This window comes from Pipistrellus kuhlii, unplaced genomic scaffold (assembly GCF_014108245.1).
Source record: "Pipistrellus kuhlii isolate mPipKuh1 unplaced genomic scaffold, mPipKuh1.p scaffold_m20_p_99, whole genome shotgun sequence".
NCBI lineage: Eukaryota > Metazoa > Chordata > Mammalia > Chiroptera > Vespertilionidae > Pipistrellus > Pipistrellus kuhlii.
This window is the reverse complement of record NW_023425605.1, coordinates 571,977-594,098: the sequence shown is the minus strand read 5'-3', so window position 1 is coordinate 594,098 and position 22,122 is coordinate 571,977. Positions and strand designations below refer to the sequence as shown.

General features: G+C 53.3%; 1 protein-coding gene across 1 annotated transcript in view; it reads left to right on the top strand.

Annotated features, from left to right (window-relative positions):
- Positions 1–6,129: 6,129 nt before the first annotated feature.
- Positions 6,130–22,122, top strand: part of PAXBP1 (PAX3 and PAX7 binding protein 1) — a 31,168-nt gene continuing 15,175 nt past the window's right edge. Inside the window, exons 1-8 of the mRNA XM_036429069.2 lie at positions 6,130–6,561; positions 8,149–8,277; positions 12,349–12,528; positions 14,981–15,202; positions 15,615–15,718; positions 16,662–16,879; positions 17,350–17,539; positions 20,710–20,833. Of these exons, the coding sequence (XP_036284962.1) occupies positions 6,237–6,561; positions 8,149–8,277; positions 12,349–12,528; positions 14,981–15,202; positions 15,615–15,718; positions 16,662–16,879; positions 17,350–17,539; positions 20,710–20,833 (1,492 nt within the window). The 5' untranslated portion in view covers positions 6,130–6,236. The remainder of the gene's footprint in view (positions 6,562–8,148; positions 8,278–12,348; positions 12,529–14,980; positions 15,203–15,614; positions 15,719–16,661; positions 16,880–17,349; positions 17,540–20,709; positions 20,834–22,122) is intronic.

The window sequence follows — 22,122 nt, the reverse complement described above, 5'->3', positions numbered from 1 at the left end:
GGAGGGTATGTAGGGGGGGCAATGTTAAAATATGTACACAGATAATAATTTAATAAATAAAAAAAATTAAAAAAAATAATCACTGTTAGATAGAAAAGATGATCTTACTGAATTAGAGATAGCGGCTAATAGAGTTGGAAAGAATGTACACATTTTCTTTGTTTTGTTGTTAATCCTCGCCCGAGGATATTTTTCCACGGCTTTTTAGGGGGAATGGAAGAGAGAGGGAGAGACTGAGAGAAACATCGACGTGAGAGTCACAGCCATTGGTTGCCACCCGCATGTGCCCCGACCAGGCCTCGGGCAGGGCAGAAGCCTGCCACCCAGGCACATGCCTTTGACTGGACTCGAACCCGGGACCCTTTGTCCTCGTGCCCACACTCTATCCACTGGGCCACACCGGCCAGGGCCATTTTCTAACCTTTTGAACGGACCACTCAGATGCTCTGGACCAGGCGTCTTCAAACTACGGCCCGCGGGCCACATGCGGCCCGCAGAGGAGTCTGATCCGGCCCGCCAGGTTTTTTGGGCAGTGAGCGCAGCCGAGGTGTTACAGTAGGAATTAGTAGTTCATATAGTCCGGCCCTCCAGCTCTCTGAGGGACCGTGATCTGGCCCCCACTTTAAAAAGTTTGAGGACCCCTGCTTCTGGACAAAGGTACCTGCCTCTCATTACTCGAAATCACTACATGCCTGTCAGGTAAGGAGCGCTCCTCTCCGGCCCACTGCCTCAGTGCCAGGGAGCATACGTGCATGGCTCTGTAAAAAAGGAATGAATGAGTAAAAGCTCCTCTCCGAGCAAAAGCCATAGCTGAAGACTATTACTAACTAGTAAACTTTTTTTAAACAGCCATACAATTTACACAGATATTAACATTACTACAAAATTTAAATAACTCGTGGTTATTCTGTTAGGATTCTTTGGTCCTCGTGTCCTCAGGTTCTAAGGGAAATGAATGTGAATCCCTTTCAGCAAACAATGAAGCATTATCAGCAACAACAAAACAAAGATGCACCCGGCCGGCCGGCATGGCTCAGGGGTTGAGCGTCCACCTAGGAGCCAGGAGGTCAGGGTTCGATTCCCGGTCAGGGCACAGGCCCAGTTTCGGGTTCCTTCTATAGTGAGGGGCGTGCAGAAGGCAGCTGATCCATGATTCTCTCTCATCACGGATGTTTCTCTCTCTCCCTCTGCCTTCCTCTCTGAAGTCAATGAAAACATATCTAAAAAGACAACAAGAGCTGAAAACAGTTTGGCTCAATGGAGCGTCGGCCTGCGGACTGGGGGGTCCCGGGTTCGATTCCGGTCAAGGGCATGTACCCTGGTTGCAGGCACATCCCCAGTAGGGGGTGTGCAAGAGGCAGCTGGTCGATGTTTCTCTCTCATTGATGTTTCTAACTCTCTATCCCTCTCGCTTCCTCTCTGTGAAAAATCAATAAAATAAAAAAATTTAAAAAGACAAGAACAAAGCAGCCATGTGCTCTGGGAGTCTGGGGGTTCCTGTGCGGGTGGGAGCAGTCCTGTGCCAGGAGGAGCTGTGGGCAGGCCCGGAGGCAGCCCACACCCTGCTCTGTCCCCTCCGCGGCATTTCTCCCTCCCGCTCCGCAGACTCCGTCCTCCGCTCCTGACCCGCACTGGTGATGCATGGCTTTCCTTTGGCTCCTGACCTCATTGCGAGTCCACCCACAGGCAGGACTCGCTGTCTCTGTTTCAAGTGCAAAATCTTGGGAGAACCTGGCCCGGCACCTGGTCAGGGGCCTGGCCTCGCCCAGGCTGCGCAGTCACCGGGCTCCCAGCCTCCTCCCTGCAGGAGGAGCTCCCCACGGCGAGGGGGGAGGGAAAGAGTCTGTCACTACCTTAGACTCATCTGCTGAGTAATTTGTAACAAATGCATTGCCATCTTGTGTTGGGAACAAAGGGATGCGAGCTGTAGAAAACGTTAATTTATTTCAACACAGGGTAACAGTCGCTCACTAATTAAACAGATATCCTCAGCAACCCTCAGTCCGCGGACACTGGTTGCCTGCTGTGTGTCCGCAGGCCCTCCTGTAATTACCTGAGAACAGCAGAGAACGGCCATAAGATCTCTCCCTCCCCGCGAAGCCTGTGTTTTACCTACGTTAAAGCAGACCTGCCTTCAGCACGGCAAGGCTTACAATTTTCAGCTAGGTTAGAAATAAAATAAACAGCCAAGACCGGTGTGGCTCAATGGATAGAGCGTCGGCTTGGGGACTGAAGGGTCCCGGGTTTGATTCTGGTCAAGGGCATGTACCTTGGTTGCGGGCATATCCCCATTGGGGGGTGTGCAAGAGGCAGCTGATCGATGACTCTCTCTCATCGATGTTTCTAACTCTCTCTTTCCCTTCCTCTCTGTACAAAATCAATTAAAATATATATATATTAAAAAAAAAGAAAAGAAAAAGAAAGAAAATAAACATGCGAAAGCAGGGATTCCTAGGCTATTGGATCCCACCTGCCAAATGAACATGCTAGGTGAAATAAGAAACTGGGGAAGACGCGGAGCTCTTTCGTCTGCCAGATCAGGGAGTGAGAACAGATGGACACGCTCTCCTCACTGTCGCCCGGAGGCAGGGGATTTCGGTGTCTCGGCGAGGAGAGAGAAAGACAATCTCAGAATAAAGGGCTGTGTTCCCCGAGTCAGGCTGTCCTCCCTGCTCCCGGCGCAGCTCCCGGGCCAAGTTTCCGCAGGTCGGAGACCCGTGGCCTCCGAGTCACAGCACAGGCACCACTGATGGGTGAGCCAGTCAGACAGAACCAACCCGCCTGAATTTATGGGTCAGTGATTCCATGTAAAGTCGCAATTTGGTGAGAAAAAAATCAGAATTACTGTTTGGAAAGATGACTTTAAAAGAACACACACGTTTTTACTTTTTTTTTTAGAGAGAGAGAGGGGCGGGGAAGGGAGAGGGATCGAGAGGTAGAAGCATTGCTGGGGGAGAAACATCATCTATCTTGCACACCCCCTACTGGGGTTGAGCCCACAACCCTGGCATGTGACCTGACTGGGCATGGAACCAGTGACCTCCTGGTTGAAGGGTCAATGCTCAACCATTGAGCCACACCAGCCAGGCAAGTTGACTTTTAAAAAAAGAATTGAACTAGCCGATACCGGTTTGACTCAGTGGATAGAGAGTCAGTCTGTGGACTGAAAGGTCCTAGGTTCGATTCCAGTCAAGGGCATGTACCTTGGTTGTGGGCACATCCCCGGTAGGAGGTGTGCAGGAGGCAGCTGATCGATGTTTCTCTCTCATTGATGTTTCTAACTTTCTATCCCTCTCCCTTCCTCTCTGTGAAAAATCAATAAAATATATTTTTTAAAAATAATTGAACTAACTTATGACTCAAACACAATGGTGGATGTAACCATTCTATGTAAGCCATCTTTGTCTTCCCAGAATACTAAAAACACTCCAATACTGATGAAATGGTGACGACAGACTATATTCCACAAACAAACCAGTTAACACAGAGCACAGAATCTTATAAAACAATTAATGTCTGATAAAAATTAAAAAAAATACTGCCGACAGGCGGTTAGAGCAGCTGTTCCTTCCAGGGGGTTAATTTCCACAAGGTCTCTAGCTGCTGCGAGGACCCGGGACCTGCTTGGGCAGCAAGATAAAGTTTGAGTGTTTCACTTTGCCCTTTAATTACTATGTAGGCTGTCGGAGTTATAAATACATTGCTGTCTTTTACTATCTTGGCTCACTTTAAAAAAATGCAAGTGCTCTCCCTCTATCCATATTAAATCAACATTTTCACAGTGGGAGGTATTTTTTGAAGTTTTAGGCCAAGATATTCACATATTCTGCTCTGACTTCATTATCTTTGTTACCTTTCCCGGAATCGCGTTACCGAAGGCTCGGGTGTCTGCAGGCTGAGCAGGCACAATTTGAATCCTTTGTGATGGGAACCGGAGTTCAATTTCACCAACGAAACACACTTGGAATCAGAACTGAAATCAGTGCTGAACAGCCAGAACATAAGAACTTAGAGGAGCTTGAATAGAATGGAAGCCATTTCCTATTAACTGGAAGAAACTGCTCCAGACGATGCTCTTCGCCTCGACCCGTGGTCTGCAAACTGCGGCTTGAGAGCCACATAGGGCTCTCTGGCCCCTTGAGTGTGGCTCTTCCACAAAATACCACGGCCTGGGCGTTAGAAGTTTAAGTTTAAAAAACTTGGCTCTCAAAAGAAATTTCAATCGTTGTCCTGTTGATATTTGGCTCTGTCGACTGATGGGTTTACCGACCACTGGCCTACATCATCTTACAGCTTCCCAAAGTGAGTCCTGGAGGCAGGTCTCAAATCCAATCAAAGAAAACCAAAGAGGCAGCGTGTGTGATACAGGTTCTTCGTGGGCTTGGGGTCATCGGCTTCACCTTGGAGCTGGAATCTGCAGCGAAGCTTTGACGGGATGGTGTAGGCAGATAGGCACCAGATTTGCTGGTACAAGTACAAACTGGCCCAGCCTCTGTGAGGAGAACTGAGAATTAGTGAACTCACAAAGCACACCTCTGGCCGAGCAATTCCAATTCCAGTTCAGGTGTGACCACATTTTTTTTTAAAGCTTTTATTGCAGCGTTGTTATACCAAGACTGGAAATAACCTCAACATCAATTGTTATGGGGTGGGTTTCGTACATCTATGTACACAACGGGTCACTATGCAGCTGGTAAAAGAAGAGACACCTTTTGCCCTAGCCGGGTTGCTCAATGGTTAGGACATCGCCCCGGGGTACTGAAGGGTTCGGGGTTGATTCCTGACAAGGGCCTGTACCTCCATTGCAGGCTCCAAGCCCGACCAGGATGTGGGGAGGAAGGGTGCAAACGCAGGGGGCAACCAATAGGTGTGTCTTTCACATGGAGGTCTCTATCTCTCTGGCTCTTCCCCTCCCTCCCACTCTCTCTAACAATCAATGGGAAATGAAATGACACTATTTGTGTACAGACACGAACCAATCTCCTCTCTTTGTTTCGTTAAAGTCGATGTGTATGCAGGGTGTGAGGTAGGCACCTTATAAAAACATTTGCTTTGGCTGAAACCGGTTTGGCTCAGTGGATAGAGCCTCGGCGTGCGGACTGAAAGGTCCCGGGTTCAATTCCGGTCAAGGGCATGTACCTTGGTTGCAGGCACATCCTCGGTAGGGGGAGTGCAGAAGGCAGCTGGTTGATGTTTCTCTCTCATCGATGTTTCTAGCTCTCTATCCCTCTCCTTTCCTCTCTGTAAAAAGTCAATAAAATATATATTTTTTAAAAAGATAAAAATATTTGCTTTGATGCTCATGAGTGTCCCTGGAGAAGCCTGAGTCCTGACCACGCCAGGAGCTGGGTGGCTCAGTGACCATGGCTTCCGGCCTGTGTGATCGCGGGGTCACCGCCGGGTTTTGACACCTGGAAATGCACTCACGGGGGCGGGCACCCGGGAAGGAAAAGGCCCAGGTCGGGGATCCAGCAGGAAGGCCGTGAGCCCGGCCTCAGGTCCGGCCCCTGCCCGGCCTCGCCTCTTAGGGCTGTGGCAAGCGGGTGCCTAACCACCTCCGCCCCCGGCGGTTTTCCGGCCGCGTTTCTGCAACCGGCCGGCTGGCGTCCTTCCCGGGCACCAGCACGCGTTGCCGTCGTTGCAATGGCGGGAAGGGGGCTAACATCAGGCCGGGGTCGTCCATCACACGTGAAACGCAATGGTGCTGAGCGCGCGGATCACCATCTCATACCCATTCACAGGCCCGAGGCCCCCCGGGAACCCCAGTCCCCCTCCCCGCCCCCGTTCCCCTCCCCGCCCCGTTCCCCACTCCGCCCCGTTCCCCTCTCCGTCCTCCTCCCCGCCCCCCGCGCCGCCCCGCCTCCGGCCCCGCCTCCGCCCTCTCCTCCCGGCGGGAGGTCTTCTCGCGGGACTGCCTGCGAAAGACCGGAAGATGCTCCGCAGCCCCTTCCCCGGAGGCCGCTCTCTCCTCCGCTCTCTATGATCCTCTTTGTGACCCGTCGAATTGCACCCGAGTCCCAGCGTTCCGTGCCCGCGTAGTCCTCCCAGCCGCCAGGGGCCAGTGCAGGCGGCAAGAAGTTCTCGCGAGAGGCGCGGGCGCATGCGCGCTGGGGGTGCGCGGCCGGAGAGGGCGGGCGGGGCCGCGCCGGGGCTGGCAGTGCGCGTGCGCGTGGCGAGCGCGGCGCTGCCGGGCCGCCGAGCGGGAGCGGTGCGAGGGCGCCGTGCGGGCCGCGGGGATGTTCCGCAAGGCCCGGCGGGTGAACGTGCGCAAGCGGAACGACTCGGAGGAGGAGGAGCGGGAGCGCGATGAGGAGCAGGAGCCGCCGCCGCTGCTGCCGCCGCCGGGCGCCGGCGAAGAGCCGGGCGACAGGGCCCCCGGGGGGGAGGCGCCGCTGGGCCCGGGGCCGCCGTCCGCGCTGACCGCGGGCCACGGGGCCGAGGCCGGGGGCTGCTTCCCGGGCGGCGCCGACCCCGGCAACGGGCTGAAGCCGCGCAAGAGGCCGCGGGAGAACAAAGAGGCGCCGCGGGCCAGCCTGCTGAGCTTCCAGGACGAGGAGGAAGGTAACGGCCGCGCGTGGGCCGGGACCCCGCACCGCCCAGCCCACCCCGGTGCCCGCACCGCCCGGCCCACCCGGCCCCGCACCGCCCGGCCCACCCCGGCCCCGCACCGCCCGGCCCACCCCGGTGCCCGCACCGCCCGGCCCACCCCGGCCCCGCACCGCCCGGCCCACCCCGGCCCCCGCACCGCCCGGCCCACCCCGGCCCCCGCACCGCCCGGCCCACCCCGGCCCCCGCACCGCCCGGCCCACCCCGGCCCCCGCACCGCCCAGCCCACCCCGGCCCCCGCACCGCCCAGCCCACCCCGGTCCACCCCGGCCCCGCACCGCCCGGCCCACCCCGGTGCCCGCACCGCCCGGCCCACCACGGCCCCCGCACCGCCCAGCCCACCCCGGTCCACCCCGGTGCCCGCACCGCCCGGCCCACCCCGGCCCCGCACCGCACCGCCCGGCCCACCCCGGCCCCACACCGCCCCGGAGCCCCTCTCCCGCCCGCGGCCTCCGCTCCGGCTGGGACGCGTTCCCGCGCCGCCACCCCCTCTCTCCCCCGGCAGCGCCGCCGCCTCGCCGCCCGCCGATGCCTCCGTCGAGGCCGGCCCTCCCGGAGGTTCCCGGTGGGAGCCCGCGGCCCCGCCCCGCCCCCCTCCCGGCCGCGTGCTCCGGGGACAGCGGCGGGCGGTCCTCCGAGCCCCGCAGGTCACCCGCGCCGCTGGGCGCTCCGTCCGCCCGCACAGCCCGGGCCCGGAGGCCGATCTGTAAACCCAGCCTCGGGCCTGGGTCGGGGGCCCGAAGCCCGGCGCGGAAGCTCTGGTCCTGAGCGGCCGCGGGCCTGGCCCTGGCCCTGGCAGTGGCCGAGCCTCAGTTTCCCCGTTAGAAGTAGCGGGCGCGCCGACCTTCGGCCAGTGGAGAGAGACGGGGTCACTGCAGGTTTCTGGCCGTCCAGAGCCTTCAGTGTCTTGGGGTGCTTGTAGGACCCCTCGGGTCCACGTTACAGAATAAGGAGTCAGGACTTTGGGAAACCCCGTTTGCACCTGGGTGTGAGATGCTTTCGCGTTTCCCATAAGGCGGGCGGTTTCTCTGCGGCCTTCCTGTCCCTTTTTAATTCGTGTGAGAGGACAGCCCGGTTCTCGTTTTGAAGATGTAAGGACTGTTTGGCAGTGTTTGTGTTTGACTTTAAACCCAAGAGGAGGGAGACGTCATCAGAACTTATTTCTGAAAAGTGTTTTGTCAGCTCCGTCCTGAAATAACTGTGTCCACCGCTCAGACTTGACAGCTCGGTGAGCGGCACCTTTGATTTGGATATTTTGTTTCAAGCACCCAGTCATTGGTCCATGAAGGGCTTTCCAGTGGTTTTCCTCCTGAAGGTGGCGGTTGGAGGAAGACAGTGGGACCTCAGAAAGGGCAGTTTGCATGTTTGATGCCTTTTCAACAGCCTCGGGTGCACATTACTCCAGATTAGTTTACGAAGTTGACTCGGGTGTGAAAGTGTCTTTGAAAGAATTTGAAAAGCACATAAGATCGTGTAAAAGTTGGAAGGGAAGAGTGTGTCTAAAAACGGTTGCTACAGACTTTGTTTCATTTCTTTTTTAAGAAACTGAAGAAGTTTTCAAAGTGAAGAAATCAAGTTATAGCAAAAAGATAGTAAAATTACTTAAGAAAGAATACAAAGAAGATCTTGAAAAATCGAAGATTAAGACAGAACTCAACTCGTCAGCCGACAGTAAGTACCAAGCTAACCGGAATCGTTGGGAATGTCGCCCGCAGCCTTCCCGGGGCTGGACCCGGTGAGCCCGATGTCAGGTCTGGTTGTCTGTCACTGATACAGTTCTCTACTTACTAACACAGTTGCAACATAAATGTGTTTTTAAAAAGACAGAATGTTTCCACTGCACTGGCTGCCTCCTGCCCGGGGTTCAGCCTGCGGGGAGCAGAGAAAGGCTTCCCTGTCCAGGTCCCGAGACCCGCTGGGTCCCCAGGGAGGCTGCGCAGGCTCCTGTGTGTGTGTGTGTGTGTGTGTGTGTGTGTGTGTGCAGACAGCTTCCTGATCTCGTACCTGTGCCGCGGGTCCGATTCTGAGAGGAGGCGCAGGAGGGCCTGCGTGTAGTGCTGACGCCCACTCCACCGCCCAGCATAGGAGGCTGAGGACCCCCAGCCTCCCTGTGCAGACGCAGTCCCTGCTCCATCACAGTGTGCTGTGGGCTGTTAGTCTCATGTCAGTGCCCTTCATTTTAAGGCATTAACGATAAAAGTATTATTTCCCAGTTTCTCCGCAACAGTCTTCATGTGGAAGGGTATATATCACTCTCACATTTTCTGTCTAATTTTGGATAAATGTAATTTTCGCTTAAATGTATCATTGGACCCTCTGTTGGCAAACATCCAGTGAATTGGTTAAGGGTAATTACCCTCTTGTTTTAAGAGGCGGAAGAAGGAATGTAGCAGGTGAAGGGGTTTGCAGCTGGGACTTTGACGGCTTAGATTTCAGCATTGAAGCGCAGGTGCTGTGGGCAGGGGCAGGTGCTGTGGGCAGGGGCAGGTGCTGTGGGCAGGGGCAGGTGCTGTGGGCAGGGGCAGGTGCTGTGGGCAGGGGCAGAGGTGGCGGCTGTGTGGAAGGAGAGGCCCGGGCAGAGGGGCGGGTGCGGGAGAGGGCGGTGCTGACCGGTGTGAGGATGCTTGTGTCGGGGTTGCGTGCTGTGTGCACTGGCTTGCCAAGGTGCTGACGTGATAAATGCCTGGGGAACCTTAGCCTGTGTCAGCGTGCAGCACGGATTAGCAGCAGGAGGGATTTGAATGCCAGGGTCAGTTTTGATCCGTCACTGGTGGGTCAGGAATCTCAGCTGAGCAGAACCAGGCTTTTCCTGTCTTGCCGGGGAATGTGGGTGCGTGTAAATGTCTGCTGTGGGTGGAAGAGAAGACATGGAAAGAAAGCATTGTTTGAGAAACATTCCAAGGGAAGAATTGGCAGGTTTGATGTATGCTTATCCATTGGATTGGAAATAAATTGTCATGCCATGCACCAGGAGGCCGCCAGTTCAGTTTTTGGTCAGCACATGCCTGGTTGCAGGCTGATCCCTGGTGAGGGACATGCCAGAGGCAGCCAGTCGATGGACATTTCTATCTTTTTCTCCTCTCTCTCTAAAATCAATAAAAACATTAAAAAAAAAAAAAAAAAAAAAGGAAGCCCAGGCTGGTGTGGCTCAGTTGTTGGGAGCATTGTCCCGTGCACCGCAAGGTGGTGGGTTTGAGTCCTGGCCAGGTTTGAAGTCCAGAAACGGCTTCATTTTTTCCTCACCTGCATGTGGTGAAATAGAGAGGAAGGTCAGGAAGAGGGAGGCGGGAAAAGACCCTGTGCTGCTTGGTTTCAAAATCTGAGTAGGTGGGGGGGTGATGGAGCCATCACCTGGGACACCTCTGTCTCCACTTCCACGTAGCTCCCACCCGATTGTCTTCGTTACCCCGAACGGCGGTGCCTGGGCTGTGCTCACCTGCTCAGTCCTCCCTCCCAACCCTCCCCTGAGGCCGAGGCGCGTTGCCTTCAGCCCGGGCAGCACCAGCGTGAACTCTCTGGAGGCATCCTAAGATGGTACCCACTTGAAAACGGGAGTGGAGTGGCTGGTGATCGGTGGGGAGGCGGGTTAGGTTTGGTGTTAGTGAAATGGTAAGTCCAGAAGGAAATGGAGTTGATGAGGGCCCGGCAGGAAGAAAACAGGCCTGAGGACCAGGGACTGTGTGTGTGAAAAGCGTGCACACACACCAGGTTCCCGAGGAGAGGCAGGCATCGGAAAGGCGGAAGGGGAAGGGACGGACGTCTTCAAGATGGGGCGGTGGGTTGTATGGCACAGTGCCAGCAGAGGGAGGGCTGTGGGCAGGTGGCAGGACTCCTGGAGGAGACGTCCACCAGCCACTGCCCGTGGGGGGGCCTGTGCACGTGCTCGGGGACCCTGGATACAGCCGCCGCGGCTGAGCCGTGTGTGCAGGCGGCTGGCGGGGAGAGCGCAAAGGCCATGCCGGCTGGGGCGTGCGGGGTGAGGAAGCGAAGAGAGGCGGCAGGCCCCCGCTGCTTCCTTGGGGTTTGGCAGAGAGAGGGCCGTTGGACCAAAGCGTGTGTCTGAAGACGGAAGGGGGAGCGTGCTGTGGGCGTTGGCGGAAGCAGTGCTCGCTGGGACACGGCACAGGAGCCTGGAGACAGGTCACGGCGCTGCTTAGGAAGCTGTCCTGAAGCAGTGTCTGACCGTGGCCGCCGGGCTGGAGGCTGGTCCTGCTCCATCACGGGCAGACCCTGCACCCTCAGCCTGCTGAAGCCATTCCCGCAGCGGTCTGCTCCGCTGGCCCACAGTTCTGTTTTGTCTCCTAAAAGCCATTGGTCTCACCTTGGCTGAGAGCGGGGGGAGGTGGGTATTGTTTACTGCGTCTAACCATACACCTCTGATCAAGCGAATCTTAGGACCTTCGGGCCTCAGTGCACTGCAGACGGAAGTCATGGTGAGGAGCTAGGGTGGCGAAGGGAAGTTAGAGCGCCTGAGACAGGATGATGGGCCTCTTCTTGGGGCAGTTCAGGGGTGGTGGGGTGGAGTTATCCTGGGATTCGTAGGGAAAGAATGTGGTTTAAGAAGAGAGGACTTTTAAAAAAAATTTATTGTCTTTATTACAGAGAGGAGGGAGAGGGATAGAGAGTTAGAAACATTGGTGAGAGAGAAACATCCATCAGCTGCCTCTTGCACCCCCCCCCCCCCCCACTGGGGATGTGCCCACATCCAAGGTACATGCTCTTGACCAGAATCAAACTTGGGACCTTTCAGTCTGCAGGCCAGTGCTCTATCCGCTGAGCCACACCGGTCAGGGCAGAAGAGAAGACTTTTTAAGCAGTTTTTTGGGCAGGGAATGGGCTGGGGAAACAACAGAGAGATGGTATCTTTCATATTTAGAAAAATTTTGATTTTACTCCTTATATTTATCGTGCCTATTATGTGCATTGCCAGGTTCAAATACTTCCGGGTGGAAAATTTTGATTTTTTAAATTTTTGCTTGGGACGGAGGATGTAATAGGACTATTTAGTTATAAGTAAAGTCAACACTTGGTGTACAGTGAATATAAGCTTTCAAAACCCAGTGGCAGGAGAGCAGTCTTGAACCTAGCCTTGGGAATGACCTGAGAATTAGAACTGGGAAAGGAGAACTCTCTCCCCTGTTGGCAGCTCCCTGCCTGGCACACAGTCGGTCCTGTGCCAGCTCGGCTCGGGCTGTCTGCCCCCGTTCCAGATTCCCGGAGGGAGGATCAGGTTGTCTCTGCTTGGGCACAAAGTCGGTCTCAAGTATTTAGAAGTGGCAATGTGGTCAGGTTCCACAGGGCAAACGTGACTTTGGGGTCCCCTTTCAGATGGTGGGTGGCAGATGGTTATGAACTAAGGTCTCCCAGAGAGAGAGGTCTCTGGTCCATAAACTCTGTTCTGGATAAAGCTGCCTGGAGTGAGCCCCAGGTCTAATGAAACGCTGCCATGTGAAATGAAATAATGTTTCCAAGGTGCACAGTTACCTCTGGAGTTAGAGGGAGACACAGCTGCTTTTGATGAGTTAACTGGAGAGGGGGTGGAGCAGGACTGGATGCACTCTGTCCGCTATACTGTTTCTATCTCCAGTTACATCTGATTTTTCATTTCATACATCAGTGGTTTGAGGTTTTTAGCAGCAATGAAAATAGTCCAAGTTTTAATGAATTGAGCCCATAATCAAATAAAACGTCCCTCCTTAATTTATGGATTTTTAAAAATCATTTTAATTTTTTCGAAACTAGATGAACCGCCTTTGGACAAAACAGGACACGTGAAGGACCCCAGCCAGGAGGACGGAGCTGCTGGCGGGGAGCATGGGGAGGACGAGATGGACATGGAGAGCGAGAAGGAGGAGGAGAAGCCCAAGCCCAGCGGCGGCGCCTTTTCAAACACTCTGTCGTCTCTGAATGTTCTCCGTCCAGGTGCGTGCTCACCGCCGCGGGCGTGGCTCCGTGAAGCCCGTGAGGAGGGCGTTAGCCACGTGGTGGTTCTTAGGTCATCCTGTGGGGAGCGGGGCTTCCTTCTGCACCTCTGAAAAAGGGGGAGAACTAGAAACTGCAAGGTCCTCCTCAGACAGCTGTGTTGTCAAAGCCAATGCGGGGTTTCAGGGAGACGGACAAATGGCACTGAAGTTTGCTGTGTGTTTCAGGTTAAGGTGTAAACTCCTTTAGAACTGCTGCTAGAGCAAAACTAGCCGCTGTTCCTTCTCTGTCCACACGCCTTCATCCTGTACGCTTCTATAGGAACAGTTTACAGATCTCTTTACCGTTGAATCGGCTCTTGGATAATTAAGTGCTTAGCTGAATTTAAGTTATGAAAAGGTATTTAACTCATTAACGTTTTTAAAATTTGAAATGCATACTCTGACTGGTAAAGCTGTAAAGCATATGTATAGAGATCTAGTAGCGTGCTAATTGATACAGTCTTTTAGCTATTGGCAATGATTTTAAATGTTCTTGACCCTGCGATTCCATTTCTAGAAGAATATTCCAAGGAAGCAATGTTTGCATTGCAACATCGCAGTGAGCAATATTTGGAAACAATATGTAGCCAGAGAGGCACAGCTTAGTAATGAAGGTACATTTACATGAAGGGATATTACATAGCTATTAAGATAACAATCTGAAAAATAGCAAGGCAGTTGTTACTGTAGGCAAAAAGGTCAGTTACTTTTGTATTAGATTATGCTTTATTTGTTAAGTTGTTGAGCTAGCTAACCTAATATAGAGTAATATGCAAATTAACCATCACTCTGCTATACAAGCCACGCCCACCAGTCAATCAGCAAGTATGCAAATTAGCCACCATCTTTGTTGGGCTAATTTGCATACACAGAGGGAGGGAGGAGTGAAGACTGAAGACAGATGATGGAAGAGGGAGGGAAAGTGGAAAGCAAGGCAGCTGTGGCTGCGGCTGCTGGAGAGGAAGCACTGGCAGTGTGTGCGGGGCGGGGCGGAGCGGGGCGAGGTGCACAGTGATGGCACACGCTGCCACGGAGGTGACGGTGGGAGAGGTGGCAGTGGCGGGCAGGAGGCCCACTGGAAGTCTTGCAGGAGTATTCCTGCTACACGTGCCTAGTGTATATATAAAAGCCTTTAGGACTGTTATGACCGAACGACCGGTCGCTATGACACACACTGACCACCAGCGAGCAGGTAGACAATGCAGGAGCTGCCCCCTGGTGGTCAATGCGCTCCCACAACAACTTCCCTGGCCACCATCCTCCCTCAGTCCCTCGTCATCCAGCCCCGCTCCCCAGCCAGCCAGCCCTAATAGGAACTGGGCGAGAGACAGCCCTGATTGGCCCTGATCACCGGCCAAGCCAAGGGACACACACACCCACACACACACACACACACACACACACACCCGCACAGATTCGTGAACACTGAAAGGAAATTAATTAGAAGATGGCCTGTAGGGCTGGACTGGGTGAGACGGGCTGCACACACCCTGGAACTCCCCTTCCTCGGTCCTTCCCCAGCGGCTGCACCTGGGGTGCCAGGCTCGAAGGGTGTCTGTGGGGTCCCTCGGCCTGGCCTGCGGGGATTGAGCTGAAACCGGCAGTCCGACACCCGAGGGGTCCCGGAGCTCCCGAGAACGCTCTACAAAGTAGCTGTTGAGCGGCAGCTCCTGCGTTGAGTGTTGCCCCCTGGTGGTCAGCGCACATCATATCTACCAGGTGGTCAGCTAATCACTTAGACTTTTATATATATACGAGAGGCCCAGTACATGCAATTACTGCACTCGGGGGAAGAGGGTCTCCCCAGCCCAGCCTGCACCCTCTTGCAGTCCGAAGCCCTCTGGGGGATGTCTGACTGATGGCTTAGGCCTGCTCTCCCCAGGGAGCCGGCCTGAGCTGTCAGTCGGACATTCTTAGCACTGCTGCAGAGGCAGGAGAGGCCAGCAGTGAACCCGGTTCTGGCTGAGCAGTGCTCCCCCTGTAGGAGCACACTGACCACCAGGGGCCAGCTCCTGCATTGAGCATCTGCCCCCTGGTGGTCAGTGTGCGTCATAGCAAGCAGTTGAGCAGTCTTAGCATGTCATTCGCATGTTACGCTTTGATTTTGAACGGCCAGCTGGACACTTGAAAAACAGTGAAAGCTGCTTTTGGTGGGTCTCCTATTGCCCCCCACAAACATCTTCCCATGTGGCCATTATGTTCTCATTTCCACTTCCTTAGCGACTCTGAGTTTCCATTTGAACTAAATTAAGTGGAAGTCGGTGGGCTGCAGGCACCATGTGGGAAGGGGCAGCAGCTGGCATGAGAGCATCATCACTGCGACAGGCTATCGGTCAGATGGCTTACTCTGCAAGTTCTCAGGAATAGAACCGTCACGCCCCGTCATGCGTATGATCCTCCCGTCTGTGCAGGAGAAATCCCGGACGCAGCATTCATCCACGCCGCGCGGAAGAAGCGGCAGATGGCCCGGGAGCTGGGCGACTTCACGCCGCACGACAGCGAGCCCGGGAAGGGCCGCCTCGTCCGCGAGGACGAGAACGACGCCAGCGACGACGAGGACGACGACGAGAAGCGCCGGATAGTGTTCTCTGTGAAAGAGAAGTCCCAGCGACAGAAAATTGCCGAGGAGATAGGTAATTTGATTGACTCAGGGCAGTAAAACTCACTGCCGTTAAAATGTGATTTGATAGTGAAAGTAAGTCCGAGAGTCCACATTTCTTTAGCTTTGTTTAGTGTTAGAGGACCTTTCTTGCTTAGGCACAGTGCCTTACTGGAGTTTTTTGAAACCTCGAGCATGGTGTCTAAGTGAGCACCTGCTGTGGCCGGCACAGCACTGAGCGCTCTCCACGCACACCCGCGCCTGGGCCCGGCGTTGGGAGGCGGGAGGGGTTCTTCCCGGCGCGCAGGTCAGGAAACGCCCAGGGTTCACCCACGATCGTAACACGTCTCAGTGAGGCGGAGCCAGCACCAGCAGCTCTGCCTAGCTTTTGTGACAGGTCAGGTAGCACCTCCCCCGCCCTCGGCCATGACGCTCTGCTCCCGCAGGCATCGAGGGCAGCGACGACGACGCGCTGGCCGCTGGGGAGCAGGACGAGGAGCTCAGCCGGTGGGAGCAGGAGCAGATTCGGAAAGGCATCAACATCCCTCAGGTGAGACACGAAGAAGAAGCTGCAAGTTACCAAGTAAATTTTAAAAAGTTTTTACCTGCTTTGTTAAAGTAATAGTTAAAACATATTGCATATTGAATTTGAATCTTTGTCATTTGCTGAAGTCACATCATTAAGAAAACTGCAAAAAGGTATGTATCCAAGGAGCTTTCAGAAGAAACTGTATTCTAGTTTGTTCTTTTATCGATGACGGAAGAATTTCTCGTTCCCCAAAGTGGTTCTGCAGCCAGCAGCATCGCTCTCGGGGGGGTTGTGGGAAAGGCCGGTTCTCCTCCCGAGGCCTAGAGAATGGAGCTGCAGCGGGCCGGCACCGTCCGTCCGCCGCAGGTGCTGCTGAGCACACTGCTGTCCGCCGGAGTCCGGCCACGTGCTGCTGTCCGCAGCTTCACTTCTCTGACTTCAGAGACTGTTGTGTAGAAGACGGGTTCTCTTACTGAGGACGAAAAACGCCTTCCTAGGTAGTCACCGCGTTTGTCTCACACAGTGAGCAGTGCAGGGAAGGGAGCGTGAACGTGACCCTGTGTGGCCAGTGGGGAAGTCCTGGGTCAGCTGTGGGCCGCAGGCTCCTCTCTGCTTGTCTGCTTACTCTGTGGCCGTGCAAGTCACTTATCTTCTTCCGTCGATAAACGGTGGCCTTGGGTTATTTTTAATGTCCCCTTCAACTCGTAGCTTCTCTGATGTGTTTTCCTGAGAATTCTGAGAAATGAATCCGATAATCCCATAAGAGTTGGAGCAGTCATTCAGCCCTACTTTTATTTGATTTTGAAGAGCTCTATTTTAATTCATGCTGTTTGGGAAATGGGTATAATTTTTGCTATTAGCTGGTAGTGGTGTTGGTGGTTATGGTGTTTAACCCTAACGACGTGAAATTATTCTTTCCATGGCTTTTGTCACTAGTTTTTATGAACATCCATTTCTTTTCCAGGTCCAAGCCAGCCAGCCCGCAGACGTGAACATGTACTACCCGAGCCCTTACCCTACAGTGCCTTACGGCTCCTCCTACGGCATTCCGTACAGCTACACGGCCTATGGGTCTTCCGACGGCAGATCTCAAAAAACAGATAATTCCGCCCCTTTCAAAACTCCCAGTAATGAGATGGCTCCCGTTACTATTGATCTGGTAAAGAAACAGCTTAAAGACAGGTAGGGCAGATCGGCGTCCTAAGGCCTGTCCTAGCTTTGTCCTCAGCGCCGTGTAGTCGGGGCAGCGCCCCCGAAGGTGACGTCACGGCTCTGCCTCCTCGGATGACCGGTGGGAGCCTGGAGACACGTCAAATGATCTTGTTGGAAACACTTTGAATTTGCGCCTCCGGGACCCTGGAAAGTGTAGTCAAGAGATGGGGGAGCGCAGAGCTGACATTTTGGTTAGCCCACCACGCACTGTGAAGTCTGTAAACGCTGCCTTGTTTTTCGGGGGGTTGCTGTTTTTTGGTGCTTTTGTTTTTTGTTTTTGGTTTTTGAGAAGAAAGCAGTGCCGATGAAAAGATGCCACTCCAAGTATTTTTTTTTTTTTTTTAAACTAAGAGTGGAACTGATGCATTATCATGTTGTAAGCTTCCTGCCAGCACAGATTTGGGTGTAAGCGTGTTGTATGTGTCGTTTGTGTTCCCAAGGTTGGACTCCATGAAAGACGAGCACAAAGCCAACCGCCAGCAGCACGAGAAGCACCTGCAAAGCCGCATGGACTCCACCAGGGCCATTGAGAGGCTGGAAGGGTCTTCCGGGGGCATTGGTGAACGGTATAAGTTTTTGCAAGAAATGCGAGGGTATGTCCAAGACTTGCTTGAGTGTTTCAGTGAAAAGGTAAGAATGCAAAAATATTAATCTCTTTGAATAGGCCAATTAGGGAGGTGTAGGCGCCTTTGTAGATCATGTCTGTGTTGCTCAGAGAGTTTCACTGAATTCGACTTGAGATGTGATGAATGTCGTGCTCGTTTGCTTCACTTCATTAGGGCTTTGTGTCGGGGCAGATGTGCTGCCTTTGTTGTTAACAAAAACCTAACAGCGCATTGACCGCAGTCCCTGGCCGGCCCGCCTAGTGTGATACAGTGATGGCCTCCTGGCTGTCAGGAAGGAAGGGTCCGATGGGGCTGATCTCCGGGGTCCGGTTTAAGCTCGTCTTGAAGCTCCTGTACAGGCAGTTCCAAATACGCACAGAGCTGCAAAACGATAGTCGTTTGTATTTTTCCTAAAGTTGCTCACCTTGGCTGCTCATGGCTTTTATCCAAACCAGCCTGTGCTTCCTCCATTTCAGAAACCACTCATGGCAGTTTCCTTTAAGGTTTCACGTCTCCCGGTTCTTTGCTTTGACTGTGGAGCTCAGTTTTTTTAGTATGATTTATGTTTTTATAATTAGCTATATAGAAAATCCGCTTTTCTCAGATAACTTCTTAATTGACGTTTCCTCTTTAAGATAAGAGCTGTTGTCTGGTGACTTGGGTCGTAAGCATCTGGATTTGCAGCTTGGTCTGCAAAGTGAGCTGAGGGGCGATGCTTTGAACATCTTGGGAGCCTCTGAGCTCTCAGCGTGCAGGGGAGGCCCCTCCCCAGCTCTTGGCTGTGTGGCCTGGCGTGTTCAGAGAGCGTCACGTCTCCGGTCACTCAGCTCTGGAGCCAAGGCTGGCAGGGGGGCCCAGCCACTCTTCCTGGTGGGTCTCGGCTCCAGCCAGGCCTCGCCGGGCCCCTAGGTTTGCCCCTGGTTCCCGGAGAACGGCACAGCCGAGCTATGCTGCGTCCCTCGTGGCAGATTGGAGGCTGGGGTGCGGGGTGCAGGGGCCGCTGTGAGTGTCAGAGCCGGTGGTGTCTTTCCTGCCAGGACACCCTTTGGCCCGGGGCGTGGTGGGCAGTCTCCAGCGGTGTGGCTGGGGAAAGGGCCTTCCTGAACCTGCCCGGAGGGAGGGTGTCCCTGAGGAGCTGGAGTCATTGGGCTTTTTCTCTGGAACGTCATGTGCTTCCCGGGGTGGTCCCTGTGCCAGAGCAGCCTGCTTCAGACCGTGCGAGGCCAGAGCCGGAGGGCTGGTTTGGGAGCAGATCCTAGTCCTTGTGTGTTACACCGTGACTTGTTTTCACAGAAAGATGTAGATCATTCCCCTTTTAAAGACGAGCATTTTATTTCATTTTGACATTTTCATGCACCTTCCATTTTAAGAGATCCCCGCTGAGTGAATAATGTCATAGTTGTCATTTGGGAAATATTTAGGAACATTTGGGTAGATCTGAGTATTGATTTTAGTAATACTGTAACAATATTGTTTTGGTGTAAGACCATAAGAAGATAAACATTCCTTAGTTATTTTCTTCTGTTATAAAAGTTTTAAGTGATTTTGATCTTAATTTTTAATTATCTGCAGATCATTTTAATTTTCCATTGTTTTGTTTCTCTATCATCACCTATGTTTTCACCTTATATTTGGTCTTGAATAATAATAGTCAATAATAACATTTTTGAGCTTGGAGAGGCTGAAGATTGTTCATGGTGCTTACTCTCGATCAGTCAGTACTGTTAAGAACCATGAGTGAGAGCTGGAAATGTGTCTCAGTCTGTGGTTCTCAGTAGAATTCTCTGGGTATGGGTAAAGACATGCCAGTTACCTGAGCAGGAAAATCCCATCATGGCGTTTTCACCAAGTTGAACAATTAAATCCTACCCCCTGCTACGTCAGGTAGGGGAGCGTTCCGTGGCCAGACTGAGGAGAGTCCTTGGCACACAGTGTGTCTGTCCGAGGCCGCCTGGTCAGAACGGCGGGCGGGAGGGAGTCTGCCGCTGCAGCGATGGCGCCAGAAGCCGGCAGCAGTCCTCTGTGAAGGCCGGCTGCGGCTCAGCCGTCGGCAGTCAGTGCCGATGTGGGGACACTCCCATAGGGAGGCATGTCAGAGGATGAGTGACTCCCTGGGACCTTTCCGGCCGTAGCCGCTTTGCATAGAGTGGTGCCAGCGGTGCCATTGCTTCAGGAAGCTGCTGTCATACATGAGCCAGTGTCCCAGGCTGAACAGTGTGTTTCTGTTTGCACTAACCACCGGGAAACTAGGGTTTCTGGTTTCCTCTGGTATGTGCAGTGGTCCTCAGTGTTTTGTGAAAGTTTCACAACATTTGGTTATAACATAAGGTTATATAGAGACCTTTCCTTATTAAGATTTTTTAAAATTGATTTTTAGAGAGAGAAACGTCGATAGACTGCCGCCTGCATGCCTCCGGCCTGTGCCCTGAGCGGGAATCGAACCGGCAGCCTTTCCGTGCACAGGATAGCACCCAGCTAATGGCCACCCGGCTGGGGCTGCTCTTTCCTTTTCCAGTTAGGTCTTCATTCTGTCAGCTTTTGTACTCTGTGAGGCATGTGGGTGTTTACCTTGGACAGTAACTGGGAAAACTTCATGGCTCTGTAAGTGACAGTTCATGTGAGGCTCACTTTGTTATGAAGGATGGGAACACACGTTAGTGAGAGCCAGTGTTGTTGGCCTTGTTAACGGGAGCGAGTGCGTTCCCAGGGAAGACGGTGAGAAAGCTCAGGCAGGCCCCTGAGCGGAGGAGCGCTTACTGCCTGAGGGGCAGTGAGACCTGTTCGCCTGCAGCACCACGCAGGCTGGGGTCAGGGACAGTGGTTATTTTAAACCAGGAGACTGCGGGGCAGACGTGCTGCTGGGAGTCACAGCTGGATGTGAAAAGACCGCCAACGACTTTATTCTAAGAAAGGCAATCGAACGTTTGCATTTCTTCACTGATATGAAGTGTCACATGTCCTAACCCAACTTTTGCTCCAGTAGCCAGGCACCGGCCATGGCAGCGCTTGGTGTGGATTAAAGAAGCGATGTTTCCTAAACAGCTTAGAGCTCACTGCATTGCTATTGGTGCCCACTGGGATTGATGACGTTCTGTCCATAGAGGGGACTGTTGCAGGAACCCGGAAGTAGTGTGGAACCCTCAAGGATGCGAGCAGCTGGGATTGGGTGTTACGGAGTGTGTTGTATTTTCACAGGTGCCTCTGATTAATGAACTTGAATCAGCAATACATCAGCTGTACAAACAGCGAGCCTCCCGCCTTGTCCAAAGACGACAAGATGATATTAAAGATGAATCTTCGGAGTTTTCAAGCCATTCAAGTCAGTCCATCTTGAAGGTTTTTATTATTCATTAAACAACCTTGTTTACTTAGCACAGCCTAATTGAAAATTGATCTCAGAGCATCTTCCCCCACCCCCCCCTTTTTTTTTTTTAAATAAATTAGTTCCCTTGCTCTTATGTTAGATCTAAAAATTACAACAGCATTGTGTTGTGTTTAAAAAATACTGCTTCTCAAAGGAGCTTAAGAACTTACTCTGTCTCCGCCATCTTACTCTCCCCCGGGCATATTTTTATTCTCTGGAGTTCGCAGAGACATCCAGCATTCATCCAAAAGCCACTGTCTGGCTCTGAATGATTTTTGCCCCCATTTTCATCCTGCCGGTGGCTTAGTGCAAACGCCATGGCTGCTCACAGTGAGAGAGTCTGCATTAGGGGCTGGAATTGGGGGGCCGAAGGGTTTATCACATAAATGAGTTTGGAGCTTTATTCCTTGGATAAAGCAAGTTTTTTGTATTTAAAAAGCATTTGTATTTTGCAGTCTGTCATATACTACACTGGGATTTTTAGTAAGTCAGTTGGTACCTATGTTTCTTGAAATATTGGTGTAAAAGTTAGAAATTGAATTTCTCCTCTTTCGCTGTGATAAGTGTTTTTGTAAAACCAAAATTAAAAGGAAACCTCTTATTAACTAGCTCAGTGAGATTCTTTGGCCAGATATTTGAAAGTTTGCATTCCATTTCCCGTGGCCCTCCGCACTGCTGGGCGCGAGCTCTCCCAGCCTGGCTGGGGGGGCTCTTTGTCGTCTCTGTTCCGAGCCAGCGGGTCTCGGACGGAACGTGCAGGGATTTGCCCGGCTTCACTTAAACGCAGGTTTCCCGTCCTTCCCAGAGGCCTGCGCGCTCAGGGCCTGGTGCCTCCTCCCGAGGCCCAGGCTTTGTCCTGGCAGTGTGACAGGTGTGACACAGGTGCTGAGGCAGCCCTCACAGTCACACTCGGTGAAGCCTGGGCATGTCGGGACCTTGTATTTTGCCACCTAAGTTCACACTGTTTCTGTGTCGGGCGCCTAAGTGACAGGTGCACCCCTCCCAGTCCCCGTTGGTCCAGAGGAAGCAGCTTCTGGGGCAGATCCCAGGGCCCCGTCACACCTCCCTCCACGGGGGAGTGGCTCCCTGGAGGGACACACGGTGTGAGCTGCACTTCCTCAGGCCATTTCCTGCCTCAAGGCTGTTCTTGATCAGTTGGCGCTCCTTACATACAGGGAGTCAGAAGGAGGCTTGAATGATGATATGTTAATCAGACTGAGAGTTGGAAATTGAAAGGTGATGAG